Genomic DNA, 24,075 nt, shown 5'->3' with positions numbered 1-24,075 from the left:
TAATGCATTTTTGGAACGCTATGCCATTAAGACTTACTGCAGAATTTCTACTGTGAGGGACATCTGCAGTAGAAATTGCATGTTAGGAATGTTCATTATGAGATTTCTAGAGCTCCAGATAAATGTATTAAACTAATTTTGTGTTTTTTGAATAGTTTGAATTAAAAATGGTATTTAGCCAATTGTTTTCATTGAATGCTCTGATATACAGGGTGCAGCAGAGCAGGAGCCGAGGGTCATTGGCATATTGCATCCAATCATCTCGCATCTGATGCCATATGCTGGTGTGACTCAAGCCTAAGGGTATGTCTCCACGTTCAGGATTGCATCAGTCTTTGGTCAGGATTTTATGCAAGTAAAATCCTGACCAAAACTGCACCTGAGGTCACTGGCAGGTCACCTGCGGTGTGGTGTACCTGCGTGTTTTGCTCATAGTAGCAACATGCAGCGTTTTGAAAAAACGCACAACGCATGCGTTTTCGCGGCAAAAACGCATGCGTTTTTAAACGCATAGTGGAGTCTGGATTTCATGAAATCCCCTCCACTATGCTGTAACATCTGGACGCTGCGTTTTTGACGCAGCAGAAAAACGCAGCGTCAAAAACGCAGCGTTTCCTGAACGTGGAAACATACCCTAAGGCACATTTCAGGACTGTATTTATGTCTCATCACCCTATGCTCTGTGGGAAAGTAGCAATGAAACATATGAAGCCTCAATGAGAATTGGCTGTGTTTTTGATACAGATGTTCCACAGCATTTCTGTGCCAATTAGCTGATGTAAGATTACTTACTATTTTATTGCTTTTTTTTAATGCATATTGAGTTTTATGCTGAAGGTTTTATAGCTTTGATCAGTCATGTTTGAAATAAACTACTTTGGTCTTGGAAACTTCCAGATTTCTCAGTAATCTACCTTTGATAAAACTGCATTAATAGTAATGTGCTGATTATATGGGTCTGTACTGCTTTTTATCTGTGTATTGTCCACATCTTCAAGACTGAGGAAATTATGCAAATAAAACACATTTTTACAGCAAGAGAAATTTATATTCTGCAGATTTTAAAATTGCACATCCTGGCAGCGTGTTTTTTTTTTTGTTTGTTTGTTTTTTTTAAAGTTAACATTAGCTTTTATATAAATCTCATCCACTTTGCTGGAACTGTAATAAGCTGCATTTCGGCATATGAAAATACGCAGCAAAAATGCTTGTGAGAAATTGGCTATATTAACTCATTGCAGCTTATGTACTTTTTCACTTGTCAGTGTTCCTAATAAACTTTCTATATAGAATAGTTTAGCTTCAAAAATGTGTGATCAAAGAATGCAAACACATAGTAATTAAATCAGACCACCACTGAAAAATTGAATCATTCTACCTTAAGGCTGAGTCACACATAACGATATCGCTAACGATATCGTTGCAACGTCACGCTTTTGGTGACGTAGCAACGATCCCGCTAACGATCTCGTTATGTGTGACAGCGACTGACGATCAGGCCCCTGCTGGGAGATCGTTGGTCGATGGGAATGATCAGGACCTTTTTTGGTCGCTGATCACCCGCTGTCATCGCTGGATCGGCGTGTGTGACGCCGATCCAGCGATGTGTTCACTTGTAACCAGGGTAAATATCGGGTTACATAGCGCAGGACCGCGCTTAGTAACCTGATATTTACCCTGGTTACCATTGTAAAAGTTAAAAAAAACAAAAACAAAACAGTACATACTCACATTCTGATGTGTCACGTCCCCCGGCGTCCACCGGGTTAAAACTGCTTTTGGCAAGAGCCCTGTAATATGCATGCGCTGCTGCCAAGAGCTTCTCTGCACTGAATGTGTCAGCGCCGGCCGTAAAGCAGAGCACAGCGGTGACGTCACCGCTGTTACTGCCGGCGCTGACACATTCAGTGCACGCCGGTGGACGACGTGACAGACCTCAGAATGTGAGTGTAGTTTTTTTGGGTTTTTTTAACTTTTACAATGGTAACCAGGGTAAATATTGGGTTACTAAGCGCGGCCCCGCACTTAGTAACCCGATGTTTACCCTGGTTACCCGGGTGCTGCAGGGGGACTTCGGCATCGTTGAAGACAGTTTCAACGATGCTGAAGTCGTTCCCCTGATCGTTGGTCACTGGAGAGAGATGTCTGTGTGACAGCTCCCTTACAGAGAATGAAGAATACTATTTGTCAAATAGATCCTGCCAAACAGTGGTCAAATACAACTTCCAGACAGGTACAATGTGGACTGTACTATACAGAGGCATAGCTAGGGTTTTAGTTCAGGGTGGGCGAAGCTTCTGAGTGGGCCCCTAACCAGGTAACCTTGATTACAACTCGGTGACGTGCCCTAATAGTGGAGGAGAACCTCAGCAGATGACAGCGCTGTTACTCAAGATAATCTCTATATAACGACCAACATGGATATTCCCGCCATATGGTCAGTGGTAGATACCAGTCCTACAGATCATATAACAGATCAAAGTACAGTTACAGATAATGACTTACCGCTGACATTCTTTATGATGGAGTCGTCACTTTTCCTGTCTTTTTCCATCTGACGCAGACTGACATGACAACTTCTTCCAACCAGGACTCGTCTGTAGAGAATATAACAAAGACACATTTCACTTCTCATATTCCAGCCCCGTCACCATCTATTCCCAACCTGCACAAACTCCTCATCCTTCTGATACCCCAATACTGCGCTACTGTTGCCGTATGTGTCCCTATTACTGCCCCTGATACCCCAATACTGAGCTGCTGCTGCCGTATGTGTCCCTATTATTGCACCTGATAACCCAATACTGAGCCGCTGCTGTCGTATGTGTCCCTATTACTGCGCCTGATACACCAATACTGAGCCGCTGCTGCCGTATGTGTCCCTATTACTGCACCTGATACCCCGATACTGAGCCGCTGCTGCCGTATGTGTCCCTATTACTGCACCTGATACCCCGATACTAAGCTGCTGCTGCTGTATGTGTCCCTATTACTGCCCCTGATGCCCCAATACTGAGCCGCTGCTGCTGTATGTGTCCCTATTACTGCCCCTGATGCCCCAATACTGAGACGCTGCTGCCGTATGTGTCCCTATTACTGCTCCTGATACCCCGATACTGAACCGCTGCCACCATATGTGTCCCTATTACTGCCCCTGATATCCCAACACTGAGCCGCTGCTGCCGTGTCCCTATTACTGCCCCCGATATCCCAACACTGAGCCGCTGCTGCCGTGTCCCTATTACTGCCCCTGATACCCCATTATTTAGCCACTGCTGCCGTATGTGTCCCTATTACTGCCCCTGATACCCCAATACTGAGCCGCTGCTGCCATATGTGTCCCTATTACTGCCCCTGATACCCCAAAACTGAGCCGCTGCTGCCGTATGTGTCCCTATTACTGCCCCTGATACCCCAATACTGTGCCGTTGCCGCCGTATGTGTCCCTATTACTGCCCCTGATACCCCAATACTGAGCCTCTGCCGCCGTATGTGTCCCTATTACTGCCCCTGATATCCCAACACTGAGCCGCTGCCACCGTGTCCCTATTACTGCCCCTGATACCCCAATACTGAGCCGCTGCTGCCTCAAACGTACCTATTACTGCCCCTGATACCCCAATACTGAGCCGCCGCCGTATGTGTCCCTATTACTGCCCCTGATATCCCAACACTGAGCCGCTGCTGCCATATGGGTCCCTATTACTGCCCCTGATACACCAATACTGAACCGCTCCTGCCGTAGGTGTCCCTATTACTGCACCTGATAGCCCAATACTGAACCACTGCTGCCGTATGTGTCCCTATTACTGCCACTGCTGTGTGATTCTCTGTGCCCTCTAAATTCTAAGGCACCCCTCTATAATATAGCAATGCCGGGTGCAAGTGCCCTAGAAAACTGTGCCCATATTTTGCCCCCTGGAAAGTAATATTGTCCTGTGTGCCCCTTTGATAGTCACAGTAAGCGGAGTTCCCCTATAACAATAAGTGCCCACTTTACATTTAATAATGTCCTGAGTCTGCCTCCTGTACAGCTCCCCTATACACAGCATGATGCTCTCTTATACACAGCATACTGACCCCTTAGTATCCTCTAAACTGATGGTTTCAGCACTGTCATCCCCACACTGTATGATGCCCTTCTAGATAGCCTCCATATAGTATAATGCACCAGATAGTCCTCAATATAGTATAATGCACTCCCCATAGGCCTACTCTATATTGTATAATGCAAGTGCAGCGCCCCAGAGTCCTGGTCGTTGCAGTACTGTGGATCCGCCACTATGGGGAGCCATGGTGCGTTCGATGGCACTGAAGGAGTTCATCTGACCAGGTATCACAGACACCAATATGTTTCACAGCAGGGCCTCCGGGGGGAGCTAAGGGTTCTATTCATTAGGCCACTCCCCACCATAGTGGGTAAACTGGGGGTCAGGCAGGAAGTTAGAGGAGAAAGCTGACTGGATTGAACGAAGCAACACCTTGTGACAGAGGGTGTTGTGGAGGAATAGACAGTAGGGTCTCTGTCAGGGGTGGGATCCTGACAGAGGCTTGGCATTGGAAAGAACGTAACGGGACCGTGCCTGCTCAGCATAGCGGCGGTGCCCAAGAAAGGACTAGAAGCGAGATAGATTGTGCTGAGTGAGAAACGAGATCAAGCAAAAAGGAGAATACCAGTAGGGGTCATGCTGTAGGACCGGAGCAACATCCTACTGAGGCGCATTACCGGTGGCCGGAACGCCGAGGGAGTGGAATAGCATACAGCTTCAACCCATACTCCAAACAGCGGCAGGGCAGTCAGTTTAAGGCGGGCTGTCTACCACATATCACCTATGAAGTCTTGGGGGGCAATTGCGGGTGAGGGGCGTCTATAGGGTCCCGGAAGAACTCCAGGCCTACCTGACAAACGGGTGCCGTTCCAACCTGAATAACAGGGAGGGATGGAATACGAGAAAAACATCAGTGAATCGAGTTGTGAGGGAACTTAAGAAACAGACACAACAGTTGTGGGGTACTTTCCGTGAGCACAGCAGGGAAGGACTACAACACATAGCGCTAAGAAGGAGGGCACTGATTTCCACCTGTGAGGAGAACTCTGGAAGTGCCATCGGACCGACCGGACTTGCGCAGCCTGGTGAACCGTATTCTGGACTGCGGACTGAGAGATCTCCAGTAAAGAGGTAAAGAGACTGCAACCTGGTGTCCTCGTTATTTACCGCGACCTACACCCCACAACTGCACCGCTACACCACCGTTACTGCACCATCATCATCACTTATTCTACCGGACGTCCCCCACTGACAGACAGGGCCACGGACCGGGTCTAGCCACCGTGACAACCTCAGGACTGAGACCCAGAGGCCCGGCTCCGGGTACCCCTAGGCCCTGCGGCAGTGTGGGGGCGCTCTACACCCCCCATAGGCAGACTCTATAGCACAAGGCAGCACCCATATGCAGACTCTGTAGTATAAGGCAGCACCCCATAGGCAGACCCTGTAGTATAAGGTAGCACCCGCAGGCAGACCCTGTAGTATAAAGCAGCACCCCTATAGGCAGACCCTGTACTATAAGACAGCACCCCTATAGGCAGACCCTGTAGTATAAGACAGCACCCACATAGGTAGACCCTGTACTATAAGGCAGCACCCCTATAGGCAGACCTTGTAGTATAAGGCAGTACCCCCGTAAGCAGACCCTGTACTATAAGGCAAGCCCCCCATAGGCACACCCTGTAGTATAATACAGACCCTGTAGTATAAGGCAGACCCCCCATAGGCAGACTCCCCCATAGGCAGACCCTGTAGTATTAGGCAGACCCCTCCATTGGCAGACCCTGTAGTATTAGGCAGACGCCCATAGGCAGACCCTGTAGTATAAGGCAGACCCTGTAGTATTAGGCAGACCCCCCATAGGTCAGACCCTGTAGTATTAGGCAGACCCCCCCCCCCATAGGCAGACCCTGTAGTGTTAGGCAGACTCCCCTCCCCATAGGTAGACCCTGTAGTATTAGGCAGACCCCCATTGGCAGACCCTGTAGTATTAGGTAGAACCCCCCTCATAGGCAGACCCTGTGGTATTAGACCCCCCATAGGCAGACCCTGAAGTGTTAGGCAGAACCCCCATCACAGGCAGACCCTGTAGTATTAGGCAGACCCCCATAGGCAGACCCTGTAGTATTAGGTAGACCCCCCTATAGGCGGACCCTGTAGTATTAGGCAGACCCCCCCCCATAGGCAGATTCTGTACTATAAGGCAGCACCCCTTAAAACAATAAATAAATACTCACCTTTCCTCCTACTAGTTTCTGCGCTGCTCTGAGCTATCGCTCGACTCTGCACCGGGCAGTGACTCATCGCGCCCCCTGTCAGCATCACCGACGTCAGACGGCAGAAGGTAACTGTATCGGCGCGCTGCGCACACCGATACAGTTACAGAAGCATAGCTCAGGGTGGGCCCCCTCAGAGCACCAGGCCCGGGGCCACCGCACCCTCTGCCCCCCCCCCCCCCCCCGGTAGCTACACTACTGGCAGTATATAAACCTTTTCCACCTTAGTTGAAAAATGTTCCTAAAATTTAGATGCTGAGGCTATAAAACATTAAATCAAAAGATCCCAGTAAATTTTGTCTCCTCCTTCTGCACAGAACTAGAATGTCAAAATCTTCAACATCTCATGTGCCACACAGTAAATGGCATCTTTGAACACCCTAAAACATCCTACAGGAAATTGTCGCAAAGAAATAAATCACTGTTTTAGGCTGAGCTACTGATATCAAGATCCTGCAATAGAAGTGGTTTTTATTCCACGACACGTTTTGACACCGGACTGGCGTGTTTTTCAAGTGTAAAAGGAGGTGTCATAGAAAATACTTAAAGGGAACCTGTCACCCCGTTTTTTCAAGATGAGATAAAAATAGCGTTAAATAGGGGCAGAGCTGTGCTTTACATTAGTGTATTTTTTGTGCCTTTATTCCCCACCTATGCTGCCGAAATACATTTGTAAAGTCGCCGTTTTGGGCTGTCACTCACGCTGGTTTGGTCATATGGGCGTGGTGACATCGCTGTTTCTCCCCCAGATCTTGCTCATCTTTCCGTTGGTGGCGTAGTGGTGTGCGCATGCCCAACAGGCGAATCCACTGCGCAGCTGAAGGAAAAGAGCGCGATCTGCGCTATTCAGCGGTTTATCGGTGGGCGCGGTCATCTTCCTGAGGCCGCGCGTGCACAGATGTTAGTGCTCGGCTTCCCAGGGCTTCAGGAAAATGGCCGCGGGATGCCACGCGTGCACAGATGGAGATCACGGCGGCCATTTTCCTGAAGCTGAGTTCACATCTGCCGCCGTTCACATGGCCGCCGCGATCTCCATCTGCGCACGTGCGGCATCCCGCGGCCATTTTCCTGAAGCCCCGGGAAGCCGAGCACTACCATCTGCGCACACGCGGCCTCAGGAAGATGGCCGCGCCCACCGATAAACAGCTGAATAGTGCAGATTGCGCTCTTTTCCTTCAGCTGCGCAGTGGATTCGCCTGTTGGGCCTGCGCACACCGCTACACCACCAACGGAAAGATGAGCAAGATCTGGGGGAGAAACAGCGATGTCACCACGCCCATTTGGCCAGACCAGCGTGAGTGACAGCCCAAAACAGTGACTTTACAAAGGTATTTTGGCAGCATAGGTGGGGAATAAAGGCACAAAAAATACACTAATGTAAAGCACAGCTCTGCCCCAATTTAACGCTATTTTTATCTCATCTTGAAAAAACGGGGTGACAGGTTCCCTTTAAATACTTGAGGTCCCTCATATCCCTCCTTCCTTTTTCTCCCTCTACCATTTGTCCTGATGAGGCAGGAGCTAGTGCTCCATGCTGTCTTTATGTAAAATGCAGTGTACAGAGATTTTAAGCCGCTTAATTTAAATGCAAGGATTTCTCTTTATGCCCAGGTGACCAAAGAGTATGTCTATTGTCCATAGATCAATAGACAGGAAAAGTTTCATCAGATTTTGAGTGGATCAAAAGAGATCTCCTTTACAAATAGCCATGGTCACTGCAGTTATAATGAGTTAAGGTACCTTCACACGAAACGACATCGCTAGCGATCCGTGACGTTGCAGCGTCCTGGCTAGCGATATCGTTTCGTTTGACACGCAGCAGCGATCAGGATCCTGCTGTGATGTCGCTGGTCGCTGAATAAAGTCCAGAACTTTATTTGGTCGTCCGATCGCTGTGTATCATTGTGTTTGAAAGCAAAAGCAACGATACCAGCGATGTTTTACACTGGTAACCAGGGTAAACATCGGGTTACCAAGCGCAGGGCCGCGCTTAGTAACCCGATGTTTACCCTGGTTACCAGCGTAAAAGTAAAAAAAACAAACAGCACATACTCACCTGCGCGTCCCCCAGCCTCTGCTTCCTGACACTGACTGAGCGCCGGCCCTAAAGTGAAAGTGAAAGCACAGCGGTGACGTCACCGCTCTGCTGTTAGGGCCGGAGCTCAGTCAGTGTCAGGAAGCGGACGCTGGGGGACGCGCAGGTGAGCATGTACTGTTTGGTTTTTTTACTTTTACGCTGGTAACCAGGGTAAACATCGGGTTACTAAGCGCGGCCCTGCGCTTAGCAACCCGATGTTTACCCTGGTTACCCGGGGGCCTCGGCATCCTTGGTCGCTGGAGAGCGGTCTGTGTGACAGCTCTCCAGTGATCAAACAGCGACGCTGCAGCGATCGGCATCGTTGTCGCTATCGCTGCAGCGTCGCTTCATGTGAAGGTACCTTAAGACAGACAGTATGTCTCCAGGAGAAAATAGAGAGTATTGGAATGTCTATACATCAGATATTAATGAGATGCACATTTTCAGCACTGGCATGACTAGTCTCTTAATTATAACCCCTGCCAAAAGGCCCCAAATCCATAGGGGCCATATAAACACTAGCTAGGCCATGTTTGGTCTCTAAGCGTAGATAAAATCCGGATACAAAAGATGACATCAGTCTCAAACTTCTGTGATTGCACGATGAGGAGTTATTGCATAAATTGGGATTTCTTAAAATCATGAAGGGCTGAGACAGCCCACAACCGGCCCTTGTGAGGTCATCACAGGAGGGGGGTGTAGGTGGGACTCGGGGTCTGATAAAAGATCAATCCCAATTATCATTAGTGTTCGTGCCGAGAGCTACATATCCTGTATGCACGGATCCAGTTTGACAGCCAAATCGAAGCGGTATCCTTCGGCTAAACTGAATCATCTGTGATTGGTGTAGTAAGTTCTCCTGTTAATCCCTTTTATTTTATGTAACTGTTTATGCTGTATTATTTTGACCCCTTTGTAAAATCTTTTGTATATTTTTCATAAACACTACCTCACTTTGGATTAAATATGAAATTTAATAATTCTGTTCCTTCTGTTCTGTAAACTATGCCTCGAAGGCATAAGCTATCGTAAACTGTGTCTAAGGGTACCGTCACACATTGAAATTTTCATCGCTGCGACGGCACGATCCGTGACGTCGCAGCGATCGTATGAATATCGCTCCAGCGTCGTAGACTGCGGTCACACGTTGCAATCACGGCGCTGGAGCGATGCCGAAGTCCCCGGGTAACCAGGGTAAACATCGGGTAACTAAGCGCAGGGCCGCGCTTAGTAACCCGATGTTTACCCTGGTTACCAGCGTAAACGTAAAAAAACAAACAGTACATACTCACCCGTCGGTGTCCTTCAGGTCCCTTGCCGTCTGCTTCCTGCTCTGAGTGCAGCCGTACAGTGAGCAGAGCGCAGCACTGCTGTGATCTGCTCTCACTTTCCGGCCGGCACTCAGAGCAGGAAGCAGACGGCAAGGGACCTGAAGGACACCGACGGGTGAGCATGTACGGTTTGTTTTTTTACATTTACGCTTGTAACCACGGTAAACATCGGGTTACTAAGCGCGGCCCTGCGCTTAGTTACCCGATGTTTACCCTGGTTACAAGCGAAGACATCGCTGGATCGCTGTCACACACAACGATCCAGCGATGTCAGCGGGTGATCAAGCGACGAAAGAAAGTTCCATACGATCTGCTACGACGTACGATTCTCAGCAGGATCCCTGATCGCTGCTGCGTGTCAGACACTGCGATATCGTAACGATATCGCTAGAACGTCACGAATCGTAACGTCGTAGCGATGGAAATTTCAATGTGTGACGGTACCCTAATCGACGAAGACAGATTAGTAGTGGCGGCGAGTAGACTGGGGTCATCGGAGAGTTAGCAGAGACCATACAGGGGTGTATACACATATTCCATGTGTTGGAATCCTGACGTGTATAATGCTATACACTCACCGTTAGTTTTCCAATAGCCGGCCTAGTAGTGCAAGCAGGCTGTGGCTTTCTCCGCTGATCGTCGGCCAATCGTGTAATTGTCCGGACTATAGGGGGGCAGAAAAGAGCTGTTTGCTCCAAAGATCACAGTGGGTGGTACTCGAGACCTTCCCTGCCTGTGATATCAGGAATTTCTGGGATTAAGGGTACTGTCACACTAAACGATTTACCAACGATCACGACCAGCGATACGACCTGGCCGTGATCGTTGGTAAGTGGTTGTGTGGTCGCTGGGGAGCTGTCACACAGTCAGCTCTCCAGCGACCAACGATGCCGAAGTCCCCGGGTAACCAGGGTAAACATCGGGTTACTAAGCGCAGGGCCGCGCTTAGTAACCCGATGTTTACCGTGGTTACCAGCGTAAAAGTAAAAAAAAACAAACAGTACATACTCACATTCCGGTGTCTGTCCCCCGGCGTTCTGCTTCTCTCCACTGTGTCTGTGCCAGCCGGAAAGCACAGCGGTGACGTCACCGCTGTGCTCGCTTTCCGGCCGGCCCTCACAGTGCAGAGAAGCAGAACGCCGGGGGACAGACACCGGAATGTGAGTATGTACTGTTTGTTTTTTTTTTACTTTTACGCTGGTAACCACGGTAAACATCGGGTTACTAAGCGCGGCCCTGCGCTTAGTAACCCGATGTTTACCCTGGTTACAAGCGAACGCATCGCTGGATCGCTGTCACACACAACGATCCAGCGATGACAGCGGGAGATCCAGCGACGAAAGAAAGTTCCAAACGATCTGCTACGACGTACGATTCTCAGCAGGATCCCTGATCGCTGCTGCGTGTCAGACACAGCTATATCGTATGGATATCGCTGGAACGTCACGGATCGTACCGTCGTAGCGATCAAAGTGCCAATGTGTGACAGTACCCTAAGAAAGTTCTGACAAATTATATCCCTGGCAGGAGAGGTGATAATTTAGGCTGGTTTAGCTGCCACAACATCTGGGCACATTGCAGTCATTGAATTAACAATTGACACATTTATTTACCAAAGTATTCTAGAGTCAAGTGTGAGGACACCTATCCAAAAGCTAAAGCCTGAACTGGGTCATGTGACAGAACAATGATCCGAAGCACCCTAGAAAATCTACACTAAAATTGCAAGCAAAATATTATCAAAGGTGTTTAGTGGCCCAGTCAAAAACAGACCTCATACCTTTTAAGATTCTATGGTTGTACCTTAAGCAAACATTGCATATGCTGACCAACCTGTCAACTTAAATCGAACTTGTCACCAGGATATTGCTAAATAAACTACAAGCACTGTCAGACTGACAGTGTTAAGCTGATTAAAATGATACCTGGGGTGAAGAAATCCATCTTGCATAATCAGTGTTAGAAGCTTTCACCTAATGATATGCTTGTGCTCTGTGGCAAGACTGTAGGCAGAGTCTAAAGGTACCTTCACACTTAGCGACGCTGCAGCGATACAGACAACGATGCCGATCGCTGCAGCGTCGCTGTTTAGTCGTTGTGTGGTCGCTGGAGAGCTGTCACACAGACAGCTCTCCAGCGACCAACGATGCCGAAGTCCCCTGGTAACCAGGGTAAACATCGGGTTACTAAGCGCAGGGCCGCGCTTAGTAACCCGATGTTTACCCTGGTTACCATTGTATAAGTAAAAAACAAAAACACATACTCACATTCCGGTGCCCGGCGTCCGCTTCCCTGCACTCCTCCTGCATCCTGTGTCAGCGCCGAACATCTCCGGCATCTCCCACAGAGCAGAGCGGTGACGTCACCGCTCTGCTTTACGGCCGGCGCTTAAACAGGATGCAGGAGGAGTGCAGGGAAGCGGACGCCGGGCACCGGAATGTGAGTATGTGTTTTGTTTTTTTACTTTTACAATGGTAACCAGGGTAAACATCGGGTTACTAAGCGTGGCCCTGCACTTAGCAACCCGATGTTTACCATGGTTACCAGTGAAGACATCGCTGGATCGGTGTCACACACACCGATCCAGCGATGTCTACGGGAGATCCAGCGACGAAATAAAGTTCTGGACTTTCAGCAATGACCAGCGATCTCACAGCGGGATCCTGATCGCTGCTGCGTGTCAAACACAACGATATCGCTATCCAGGACGCTGCAACGTCACGGATCGCTATCGTTATCGTTGTAAAGTCGCTTAGTGTGAAGGTACCTTTACCTTGGTTTCTCTGACGTTACGCAGGAAGATAAGACTTTGCCTACAGTCCTGCCCTGGAGCACAGGCATATCACTAGCTGAAAACTTGTAACACTAATTATACAAGAACCACAAGATTTCTTGTATTTCACAGAAATGTGTGAATGCAGCATAAAAATACAGTTCCTCTAATCTGTCAAAAACAGGTCCCTAGCGGTTTGAAAAAAAAAATGTAAATTGAGTGATAGGGTTGCACTGTATTTGCAGGTTCACCAGCAAAAGTGCACATGCATTTATTAAACAGTCATTGCACAACCAATTTTAATTGATCAATTGGAAAATTGTGCAGCTAGTACCAAGACTATAGTGTTACCATTCTTTACAGCATAATACAGAAAATGTCTGTAAATGTTTCTAGGAGTTTTCCACAACCACCTTCATCCTACTATTCTTCTACCCCCATATCCTCATACCCCCTCATTCAACTGGCATTAATACAATGCATGCTGTTGTGAACTCCGTTTTCAGGCTCCCTCTTGTGGTCACAGATGGTATTGTGTGACTTTGGTTTTTTGGCTCCCCCTGGTGGTTTGGTTTATTATCCTGCAGGTCTGCTGGATCAGCTGCCTCGTTATTCACCAGGGAGGCTCCTATTTAGCTCTGCTTCACTTCCACTTGTAGCCGGCTGTCAATGTATTCAGTGCTATTCTGATTACTCCTGATTATCTCGTTTTCTGCCTCTTCAGGATAAGCTAAGTTCTGTTTGAATATGTTTTGCTCATCTGCCTGCAATATGATTTCTGTGTATGATGAGTCTAGTCCAGCTTGCTAACATGTGATTTCTTTTTGTTGGTAAGCTCTGGGGTACGGAGTTGCTTCCCCCGCACCGTTAGTTGGTGCGGGGGCTCGAGCAATCTCTGCGTGGATATTTTGAATAGGGTTTTTTATTGACCGCACAGCTTCCTTCCTATTTTCTGCTATCTAGTATTAGCGGGCCTCATTTGCTAAATCTGATTTCATCTCTGCGTTTGTGCTTTCCCCTTAACTCACCATTAATATTTGTGGGGGGCTATTCTATATCTTTGGGGTCTTCCACTGAGGCAAGTGAGGACTTACTTTCCCTCCAGGAATAGTCAGTTTCTCAGGCCGTGACGAGACGTCTAGGATTTTTTAGATAACGTTCCACGGCTGCCTATAGTTGTTTGCGGATAGGATCAGGTTGCGGTCAATCTAGTTTCCACTTCCCCAGAGCTAGTAGTCTGTTCAGTTACTTAGCTAGTCTGACCTGCGATCCTTGCCACTAGGATCATAACAGCATGCTCATCTTAGCGACCTCTGGTTTTCTGCTAATGTTGCATGGGAACAGAGCTGGTAATTTTCAGGTTGCAACAGGCATGTGTCTGACACACCTGATCACTGACTGCAGCAGTGACAAACACATGACAGCTGTGGCCAGCGATTGGCTGCAGCAAAAAAAAAAACAGTGTTGATCTTCCACATACTACTTACCTTCAGCACATTTTCACTCCACTTGACTATTGATTATTTATCATCACAGGGGAAGATGACAACCCAAGTGCGTATCACAAAGAAGAGGCTATGGAAACAAACCAACCTGATGTAACAGAAAAATCAGATCAAAGTGTTCCATTAAAAATGTCTTTTTCGGAGTATAAACAAATCTCTAACTTGCTTGTTTTCTACATGCAAAAGATGGAAGAGTGTAAGTTAAACAGCAATGTTCGTTCCAATCCTTATTTAGTGCTAACTCCTTTTAAGTCTATTGTTAATTAATTTGCTTTCCCAAATCTTTCAGTAACCCAAGATGCTCTCCTGATCACATGATGCCTGCCTGAGAATCTCTTCACTTCCAGTGATGTCACGTCAGATTATCCCCAAGTTCCTGGCTCTGGAATCTGACATGAGGCACAAACATGTGAATTTCTATGCTGGGATGATGGGCATGGAGTCATTGATCAGGGCCCATTGCGTTTGTGCATGCTGTTGCACACACAGTTGGCCCATGCTTCCTGAAACATTTCTCCCTCTACTGCTCTCCCATAGTCGTATATCTCTCCCCCATGGCCCATCCATGTATCATATAACACTAGAGCATGTTCAGTCAGTAAGGAGGAATAGGGGGTGAGATTTATTGGCAAGATTAGGGTTTTGGTGCCTAACTTCTATGCACTGTACCAGTGACTTGCCGGTGTCCAGGGCAGGAGATTAGACAGGCATGGTGAAGCGGAAGGGATTTAGGCAGAGTTACACATGTACCTTCTTTTCTCACTTCTTTTAATCACTTCAGGGTTCAGAAAGTGGTTTAAGGAAGTAACATATATAAATTTTTCTGGCTGCCTGTTTTATGTACATGACTTTATAGAGCTAAGTCAGAACTCCTGTAACAGTGACTGAACAGGCACCAAGAAGAAGCTTCACAAAAATGACCAATATTTTCCTTAATCATTTTTTGCCATGGAAAATTCTGCATTAAAGACGCCATCTGAGCATTTTCTTAAAATGCGTTATTCTAGACAAAAAGATGGCTAAAATGAATTGGAACCAGTATGTCTAAACTCCAGTTGATGCAATTTGCTTTTCTAAGGGTATATTCCTACAGAATCCATAGTGATAAATACCACCACAGATACAGTAGTCTTGAATGTGCAACCAACGACAAAAGGTGAAATATGTAGCAACATCCACAGTATAAATTGACATGCTGTGCATTTTAATTTGCAATTAACCTCTTTATAGAGGAAGGACAGACTCTAGTGCCATCTATTACATAGTTACGTAGGTTGAAAACAGACCTAGGTCCATAAAGTTAAACCTTTCTCCACTAATTTTGCATTCTTTGTCACTAAATTATCTATAACGCACAATGCCATTTGTGATTAGGAAATAATCTAGCCCCTTTAAAAAGCTTTTATAGTCTCTGCCATTACTTTCTCTTGTGGTAGGACATTCCACAGTCTGACTGCTCTAACTGTAAAGAACCCGTTCGTATTTAGCTGCTGGAATTGCCTTTCTTCCACCCGTACTGTGTGCTCCTGGTCCACACATATTTACACATAGAAATGAGAACTTCTCTAAAACTTTTTTTTTTTTTTTTATCCCAAGCTAACAAGCCCAACTTTTCCAAACTCTCATCATAACAAAGGCCTTCCATTGCTAGTAAGAATCTATTTGCCCGCCTTTGATCTGGCTTTAACTTCCAAATATCATTTTTTTAAATGTGGAGCGCAAAACTGTATCCCATATTCTAGATATGACCTCACAAGTGATTTATAGAGGTGTAATAATATGTTAGGATCACTGAATTTTATCTTTTATACAGCCTAAAATCTTGTTTGACTTTGCTCCTGCTGCTTGACATTGAGTGCTGCTGCTCCGCTTACTTGTAACCAGAATACCAAAGTCCTTCTCCTGTTCTGCAGTCCAGAGTATACTCCCATTTAATGTGTATGCTGCAATAGGTGCAATACTCTGTTCAGCTACATATAATCTTATATCTTATACATCTTACACAATACAATCTTATACATATAATCTTATTTGCCAAGTGTTTGTCCATTCGGTCATATTACCCAGATCATTTTGTAATATTCTAATACCAAGGTCAGATTTTAATATCCTGCGTAGTTCGGTTTCGTTACCAAAGACGAACACTTTATTAATAACCTTGTGGATGGGATTAAGATTAAAGAGATTAAAAAGAATCGGTACTAGCACAGATCCCTGTGGGCCCACTGCTGACTATATCCCATTTAGAGAATGTACCGTTTACAACTTTTTCTGGTCTTTTAGCCAGTTCTTCACCCATCTCCATGTAGCTTTCAATAGTCACTGTTGTGGTACAGTATCAAATGCTTTTGCAAAGTCCAAATAAATCACATTTGTCACATTACCAATATCCAGATATGCACTGACCTCCTCATAGAAATCCAACATATTAGACCTGTCTTCTCTTTCATGAATCCATGCTGGTTGCCTGTTGTTATAAGAATATATTGCAGAGACTAATATAATGTTCTCAAACTTTGCACAATACTGCAGTTACCGCTGCTTTCCGGTATCCACCACATCCGTCATTCAATCCCCTGGCACCACCCCTGTTACAAGAAAGTCTAACAAGATGAGATACGGTACATTGGTCTGTCAATCATTGAGCTGAATTCCCTCAATATCCGTGGATAAATGCCATCTGGGCCTGGAAATTTATAAATATTAATTTTCTCAGACACAGGCATGGTTCATGTTTAAAATTAGTTAAATCAGTTGGTGAACTTTGATTTTTGCCCTTGAAAAATGATCTTTGGAACATTCACTTCATTGGTGAACACAGATGAAACTTGCCTGTTTTAATATCTCAGCCTTTTTTATTTGTCCTCTAAAATTCTTGTTACTATTATCTTTTAAGGAGCAGATACCATCCATTTTTATTTCTTTTTGACATTAATGTACAGCTTTGGCAAAAATTAAGAGACCACCATATATGTCATGGGCAGCCCAATCTCCAGACCTGAACTTCATTGAAAACCTCTGGAATATAATCAAGAGGATGATGGATAGTCACAAGTAGGGTTGAGTGAAACCGATTGGACAAATTCAAAAATCGCCGACTTTAAGCAAAGTTGGGTTTCATGAAACCCGACCCGATCCTAGTGTGGGATCGGCCATGAGGTCGGCGATCTTCGCGCCAAAGTCGCGTTTCGTCTGATGCGTTCAGCGCCATTTCTCAGCCAATGAAGGTGGACGCAGAGTGTGGGCAGCGTGATGACATAGGTCTCGGTCCCCACCATCTTAGAGAAGGGCATGCCAGTGATTGGCTTGCTTTCTGCGGTGTCACAGGGGCTATAAAGGGGCGTGCACGCCGACCGCCATCTTACTTCTGCCGATCTGAGCATAGGGAGAGGTTGCTGCAGCTTCGTCAAAAGCAGGGATATACTTAGGGAGGGAAGATTAACCCCCAAACTGCTTGTGCGGTGGCGATTTCCACTGTCTAACATCACCTTTTCTTTGCAGGGACAGTGGAGGCTAGATTTTTGTGCATCAGCTCTGTAGCTTATTAGGCTGCCTTGTAAGGCTCCCTGATAGCTGCATTGCTATTTGTACGCCGCTGTGCAAACCAACTGCTTTTTTAAAAGCAAAAATCCTGTTGCTCCTTTCTGCACAGTTCTATTGTTTATTTGTCCACACTTTTGTGTGCAGCAGTCCTTTTTATTGCTGGCTGCCATACTTGTCCTGAGATCATTGTAGGGAGATTGAAATTGTAGTACAGTCCTTTTTTCTTTTTTTTTTTTAAATATATATATATATATATATATATATATATATATATATATATATATATATATATATATATATATATATATATATATATATATATATATATCTCTTCCAGCCACGTTCTGCCACTTACATTGTATAGTGTAATACACAGGGCCTGTTTTTTGCTCCAGTCTCCCGCCCAAAAAAGGGAGATTTAAATTGCCAACAAGTTTATAAATGTCAGTTCTGTTTGTCGTATATCTTCCAGCCATGTTCTGCCACTTACATTGTATAGTGTAATACAAAGGGCCTTTTTTGCTCCAGTCTCCCATAAAAGGGAGATTTTAATTCCCAACAAGTTTATATACGACAAACAGAACTGACGTATATCTGCCAGCCACGTTCTGCCACTTACATTGTATAGTGTAATACACAGGGACTGTTTGTTGCTCCAGCCTCCCCCCCCCCCAAAAAAAAAGGAGATTTAAATTGCCAACAAGTAGTGTTGAGCATTCCGATACTGCAAATATTGGGTATCGTCCGATATTTGCTGTATCGGAATTCCGATACTGAGTTCCGATATTTTTGCGATATCGGATACCGGAATCGGAAGTTCCCACAGTGCAAAAATGTAGTATAATTGAGTGTGGGTGGGGCGTGTCTGTGCGGGAGGGGTCTGTGCGGGACTGTGGGTGGTCTGTGCGTGCCTGCCGGGGGGTCTGTACGCCTGCCGGGGGGTCTGTGCGGCCTCTCCGGGGTCTGTGCAGCCTCTCCGGTGTCTGTACGGCCTGCCGGGGGGTCTGTACGGCCTGCCGGGGGGTCTGTACGGCCTGCCGGGGGGTCTGTGCGGCCTCTCTGGGGTCTGTACGGCCTGCCGGGGCTCTGTGCGGACTGCCGGGGGTCTTTGTGTCTGTGCAGGCGTGGTCCGATGGGACTACAAGTCCCATCGGGCTATGCCTGCTACAAAGACAGTGATTGACACATTAGCCAATGATGGGACAGTAGTCGTCCCATCATCCAGCTAATGGGTTGAATGTAAAAAAATAAATAAATACTCCATACATGCTACATACATACATGTTACATACATACATGTTACATACATACATGTTACATACATACATGTTACATACATACATGTTACATACATACATGTTACATACATACATACATACATGCTACATACATACATACATGCTACATACATACATACATACATGCTACATACATACATGCTACATACATACATGCTACATACATACATGCTACATACATACATACACACATGCTACATACACACATGCTTCATACATACATGTTACATACATACATGTTACATACATACATGCTACATACATACATGCTACATACATGCTACATACATACATGCTACATACATACATGCTACATACATACATGCTACATACATACATGCTACATACATACATGCTACATACATACATGCTACATACATACATGCTACATACATACATGCTACATACATACATGCTACATACATACATGCTACATACATACATGCTACATACATACATGCTACATACATACATGCTACATACATACATGCTACATACATACATGCTACATACATACATGCTACATACATACATGCTACATACATACATGCTACATACATACATGCTACATACATACATGCTACATACATACATGCTACATACATACATGCTACATACATACATGCTACATACATACATGCTACATACATACATGCTACATACATACATGCTACATACATACATGCTACATACATACATGCTACATACATACATGCTACATACATACATGCTACATACATACATGCTACATACATACATGCTACATACATACATGCTACATACATACATGCTACATACATACATGCTACATACATACATGCTACATACATACATACATGCTACATACATACATACATGCTACATACATACATACATGCTACATACATACATACATGCTACATACATACATACATGCTACATACATACATACATGCTACATACATACATACATGCTACATACATACATACATGCTACATACATACATACATGCTACATACATACATACATGCTACATACATACATACATACATACATACATACATACAATCAATACATTCATACATTACATACAATACAAACATACAGACATACAGTGCATTAAACATAGATTACATACTCACCATTACTTTTCATTTTGATCCCCGAAGCCAGTGTCATCTGTAAAAAATATGAAAAAAAACAACCAACCAATATAATCTGTCTGCAGAAAACCACGAGTGTCCCACGACGATCTCCCGTGGAGAACGGCAGCAACAGCTGTTGCAACCGCTCTCCAGGGGCTCCAGGAACACAATGATGGGAGGAAGGTATCCTTTCGCATTGTATTCCTCCGCCGCTGTAAAATAAAGTCCCTAGTCTCACTTTATGGCATTGCTGGTTGAGAAATTTTCCCAGGCAGCAATTGCCATAAAGTGAGACTTTGTCCTAAGGTAACCTCTCAGTGATGCACTGCAGGAGCCATTGTCTCCTGTCAGTGTGTCACTGAGGGTCCTATAGAGCAGTGACATCACCCGATGTCACTGTTCTATAGGGGAGATCGTCGAGGGACACTCGTTATTAATTGGACTATGGCGGACAGGTAGTGTGCGGTTTATTATTTTACGTTTTTTGCACGCGCTGAAGTATGATAAGTATGGTGAAATGAAGAATATTAAAATACTTTTTCCTAATGTGTGCGTGTTTTATTAACCCTTTCTTTGGGTTAATCTATTGGATTAATAACAGATAGGCGTCTTATTGACGCCTCTCTGTTATTAACCCGGCTTAATGTCACCTTACGATAGCAAGGTGATATTAACCCCTTATTACCCCATATCCCACCGCTACACGGGAGTGGGAAGAGAGGGGCTAAGTACCGGAATTGGCACATCCTACATTTCCGGGGCAGCTGCGGACTGGTATTTGTAGCCGGGGGGGCCAATATCCATGGCCCCTCTCTAGGCTATGAATATCAGCCCGCAGCGGTCTGCGTATCCTTTCTGGCTATAAAATATAGGGGGACCCCACGTCATTTTTTGGGTGGTCCCCCTATTTTAATAGCCAGTAAAGGCTATGCAGACAGCTGCGGGCTGATATTCATAGCAGGCTACAAATATTGGCCCCCGGTTGTCGGCTTTTCCCCTCTGGCGCAGAAAATTGCACGGGAGCCCACACAGTTTTTTTCCGGTTTTTTTTTTTTTTTTAAATTCAATGCTCTTAAAGGCCTCTTTCACACTTGCGTCGGTACGGGTCCGTCGCTATGCGTCGGGCCGACGTACCGACGCACGTTGTGAAATTTGTGCCAGACGTTTGCAGCGGATGCAGTTTTTCAATGCATCCGCTGCCCATTCTGAAGTCCGGGGAGGAGGGGGTGGAGTTTCTGCCACGCATGCACAGTAGAAAATGGTGGATGCGACGGACCAAAAAACGTTCACTTGAACGTTTTTTCGTGTCGACGGTCCGCCAAAACACGACATGTAGTTTTTGGTGTGGTTTTTGGTGCGGTTTTAGATGCTGTTTTTGATGCTATTTTTGATGCAGTTTTTGTTCCGTTTTTTTGACCGGTTTTGATGCAGTTTTTGGAAATAAATAGAAAATGTTAATGATTTGAATGGAAACATGCATGAAAAAACGGATTCGGAGGCCGTATTCATCATTTAACATCTGTTTCATCCGTTTTTTGCTGGATCCGTCGCTGTGCGTTTTTTCGCCGGACAGAAAAACCGTTCCTCTGTATGTGTATTCCGTCCAGCGGAAACAGCCTTTTTGATGGATCCTGCAAAAAACGGATGAAACGTGTGGCCATCAGGTGCAATCCGGCGCTAATACAACTCTATGAGAAAATACTGATCTGGCAGAAAAAATGGATCCTGCAAATGTGCTCGAAGGATGCGTTTTTTTCCCATAGACTCGCGTCCGTCGTGCAACGGATCCGTCGTGTTTTGGCGGACCGTCGGCACGAAAAAAAGTTCAAGTGAACGTTTTTTTGTCCATCGCGTTCGCCACTTTCTACCGCGCATGCGCGGCAGAAACTCTGCCCCCTCCTCCCCGCGCTTCATAATGGGCAGCGGATGCGTTGAAAAACTGCATCCGCTGCCCACGTCGTGCACAAATTTCACAACGTGCGTCGGTACGTCGGCCCGACGCATAGCGACGGACCCGTACCGACACAAGTGTGAAACAGGCCCTTTTGAGCGTTGAATTTAAAAAAAAAAAAAAAAAAAAAAAAACGGCGTGGGCTCCCGCACAATTTTCTGCGCCAGAGGGGGAAAGCAGATGGCTGGGGACCAATATTTGTAGCCTGCTATGAATATCAGTCCACAGCTGTCTGCGTAGCCTTTACTGGCTATTAAAATAGGGAGACCTCCCCAAAAAATGACGTGGGGTCCCCCTATATTTTATAGCCAGAAAGGCTACGCAGACAGCTGTGGGCTGATATTCATAGCCTAGAGAGGGGCCATGGATATTGGCCCCCCCAGCTACAAATACCAGTCCGCAGCCGCCCCGGAAATGGCGCATCTATAAGATGCGCCAATTCCAGCACCTAGGCCCTCTCTTCCCACTCCCGTGTAGCGGTGGCATATGGGGTAATAAGGGGTTAATGTTACCTTGCTATTGTAAGGTGACATTAAGCCGGGTCAATAACGGAGAGGCGTCAAAAAGACACCTATCCATTATTAATCCAATAGTAAGAAAGGGTTAATAAAACACGCACACTTTAGGAAAAAGTATTTTAATATTCTTCATTTCACCATACTTACCATACTTCAGCACCTGCAAAAAACGTAAAATATTAAACCGCATACTACCTGTCTGCCGTAGTCCAATTAATAACGAGTATCCCACGATGATCTCCCCTATAGAACAGTGACATCGGGTGATGTTACTGCTCTATAGAACCCTCAGTGACACACTGACAGGAGACAATGGCTCCTGCAGTGCATCACTGAGAGGTTACCTTAGGACAAAGTCTCACTTTGTGGCAATTGCTGCCTGGGAAAATTTCTCAACCAGCAATGCCATAAAGTGAGACTAGGGACTTTTCTTTTTTACAGCGGCGGAGGAATACAATGCGGAAGGATACCTTCCTCCTGTCATTGTGTTCCTGGAGCCCCTGGAGAGCGGTTGCAACAGCTCTTGCTGCCGTTCTCCACAGGAGATCGTCGTGGATTTCTGCGGACAGGGAGTATATTGGTTGTTTGTTTTTTTTCATATTTTTTACAGGTTGACACTGGCTTCGGGGATCAAAATGACAAGTAATGGTGAGTCTGTAATCTATGTTTAATGTACTGTATGTCTATATGTATGTAATATGTATGTATGTATGTAGTATGTATGTAGTATGTATGTATGTAGCATGTATGTAGCATGTATGTGGCATGTAGCATGTGTGTATGTAGCATGTATGTAGCATGCATGTAGCATGCATGCATGCATATATGGAGTATTTTTTTATTTTACATTCAACTAGTACTGTCCCATCATTGGCTAATGTGTCAATCACTGTCAGTGTAGCAGGCATCGTCCGATGGGACTTCTAATCCCATCAGACGATGCCTGCACACATGCACAGAGCTCCAGCATGCCAAACAGAGCCCTGACCCGCCGCACAGTGACCCCCCCACGCCGCACAGTGACCCGCCCACGCCGCACAGTGACCCCCCCACGCCGCACAGAGACCCCCCCCCACGTCGCACACAGACCCCCCCCCCACGCCATACAGACACCCCCCCCAACGCCGCATAGAGCCCGGGCCGCCCACATACAGCCCCGGCACGCTGCATAGAGCCTGGGAAGCCTGCATACAGCCCCACATAGAATTAAATCTCTGGCAGGCCCGCACAGACCCCGCCCGCACACACAGACACTCAGTGTCCACCCATGCACCGCCCACACTCTTCCCCCCTCCGGAACAGCATATAGGACAGAAAGGGCTTATTTACATTCTGATATTTGTGTCCCGTTGACTTGCATTGGTATCGGGTATCTGTATCGGTGATATCCGATATTTTTTGGATATCGGCCGATCCAATCCGATACCGATACTTTTGAATATCGGAAGGTATCACTCAACACTACCAACAAGTTCATATACGTCAGTTCTGTTTGTCGTATATCTTCCATCCACGTGCTGCCACTTACATTGTACAGTGTAATACACAGGGCCTGTTTTTTGCTCCAGTCAACCCCGCAAAAAAAAGGGAGATTTAAATTGCCAACAAGTTTATATACACCTTCTACCT

General features: G+C 45.9%; 1 protein-coding gene across 6 annotated transcripts in view; it reads left to right on the top strand.

Moving 5' to 3' along the window:
* Positions 1 to 24,075, top strand: part of LOC143782201 (maternal DNA replication licensing factor mcm6) — a 544,832-nt gene that overhangs the window by 414,005 nt on the left and 106,752 nt on the right. For all 6 annotated transcript variants that reach the window (XM_077269402.1, XM_077269399.1, XM_077269397.1 and 3 more), the window contains one exon: positions 14,043 to 14,207. In XM_077269402.1, coding sequence (XP_077125517.1) covers positions 14,043 to 14,207 — 165 coding nt within the window. The remainder of the gene's footprint in view (positions 1 to 14,042; positions 14,208 to 24,075) is intronic.

The sequence above is a fragment of the Ranitomeya variabilis genome, chromosome 6, assembly GCF_051348905.1.
Source record: "Ranitomeya variabilis isolate aRanVar5 chromosome 6, aRanVar5.hap1, whole genome shotgun sequence".
Classification (NCBI taxonomy): domain Eukaryota; kingdom Metazoa; phylum Chordata; class Amphibia; order Anura; family Dendrobatidae; genus Ranitomeya; species Ranitomeya variabilis.
Note: the sequence above shows the minus strand (reverse complement) of the source record. Positions and strands in the feature narration are given on the sequence as shown.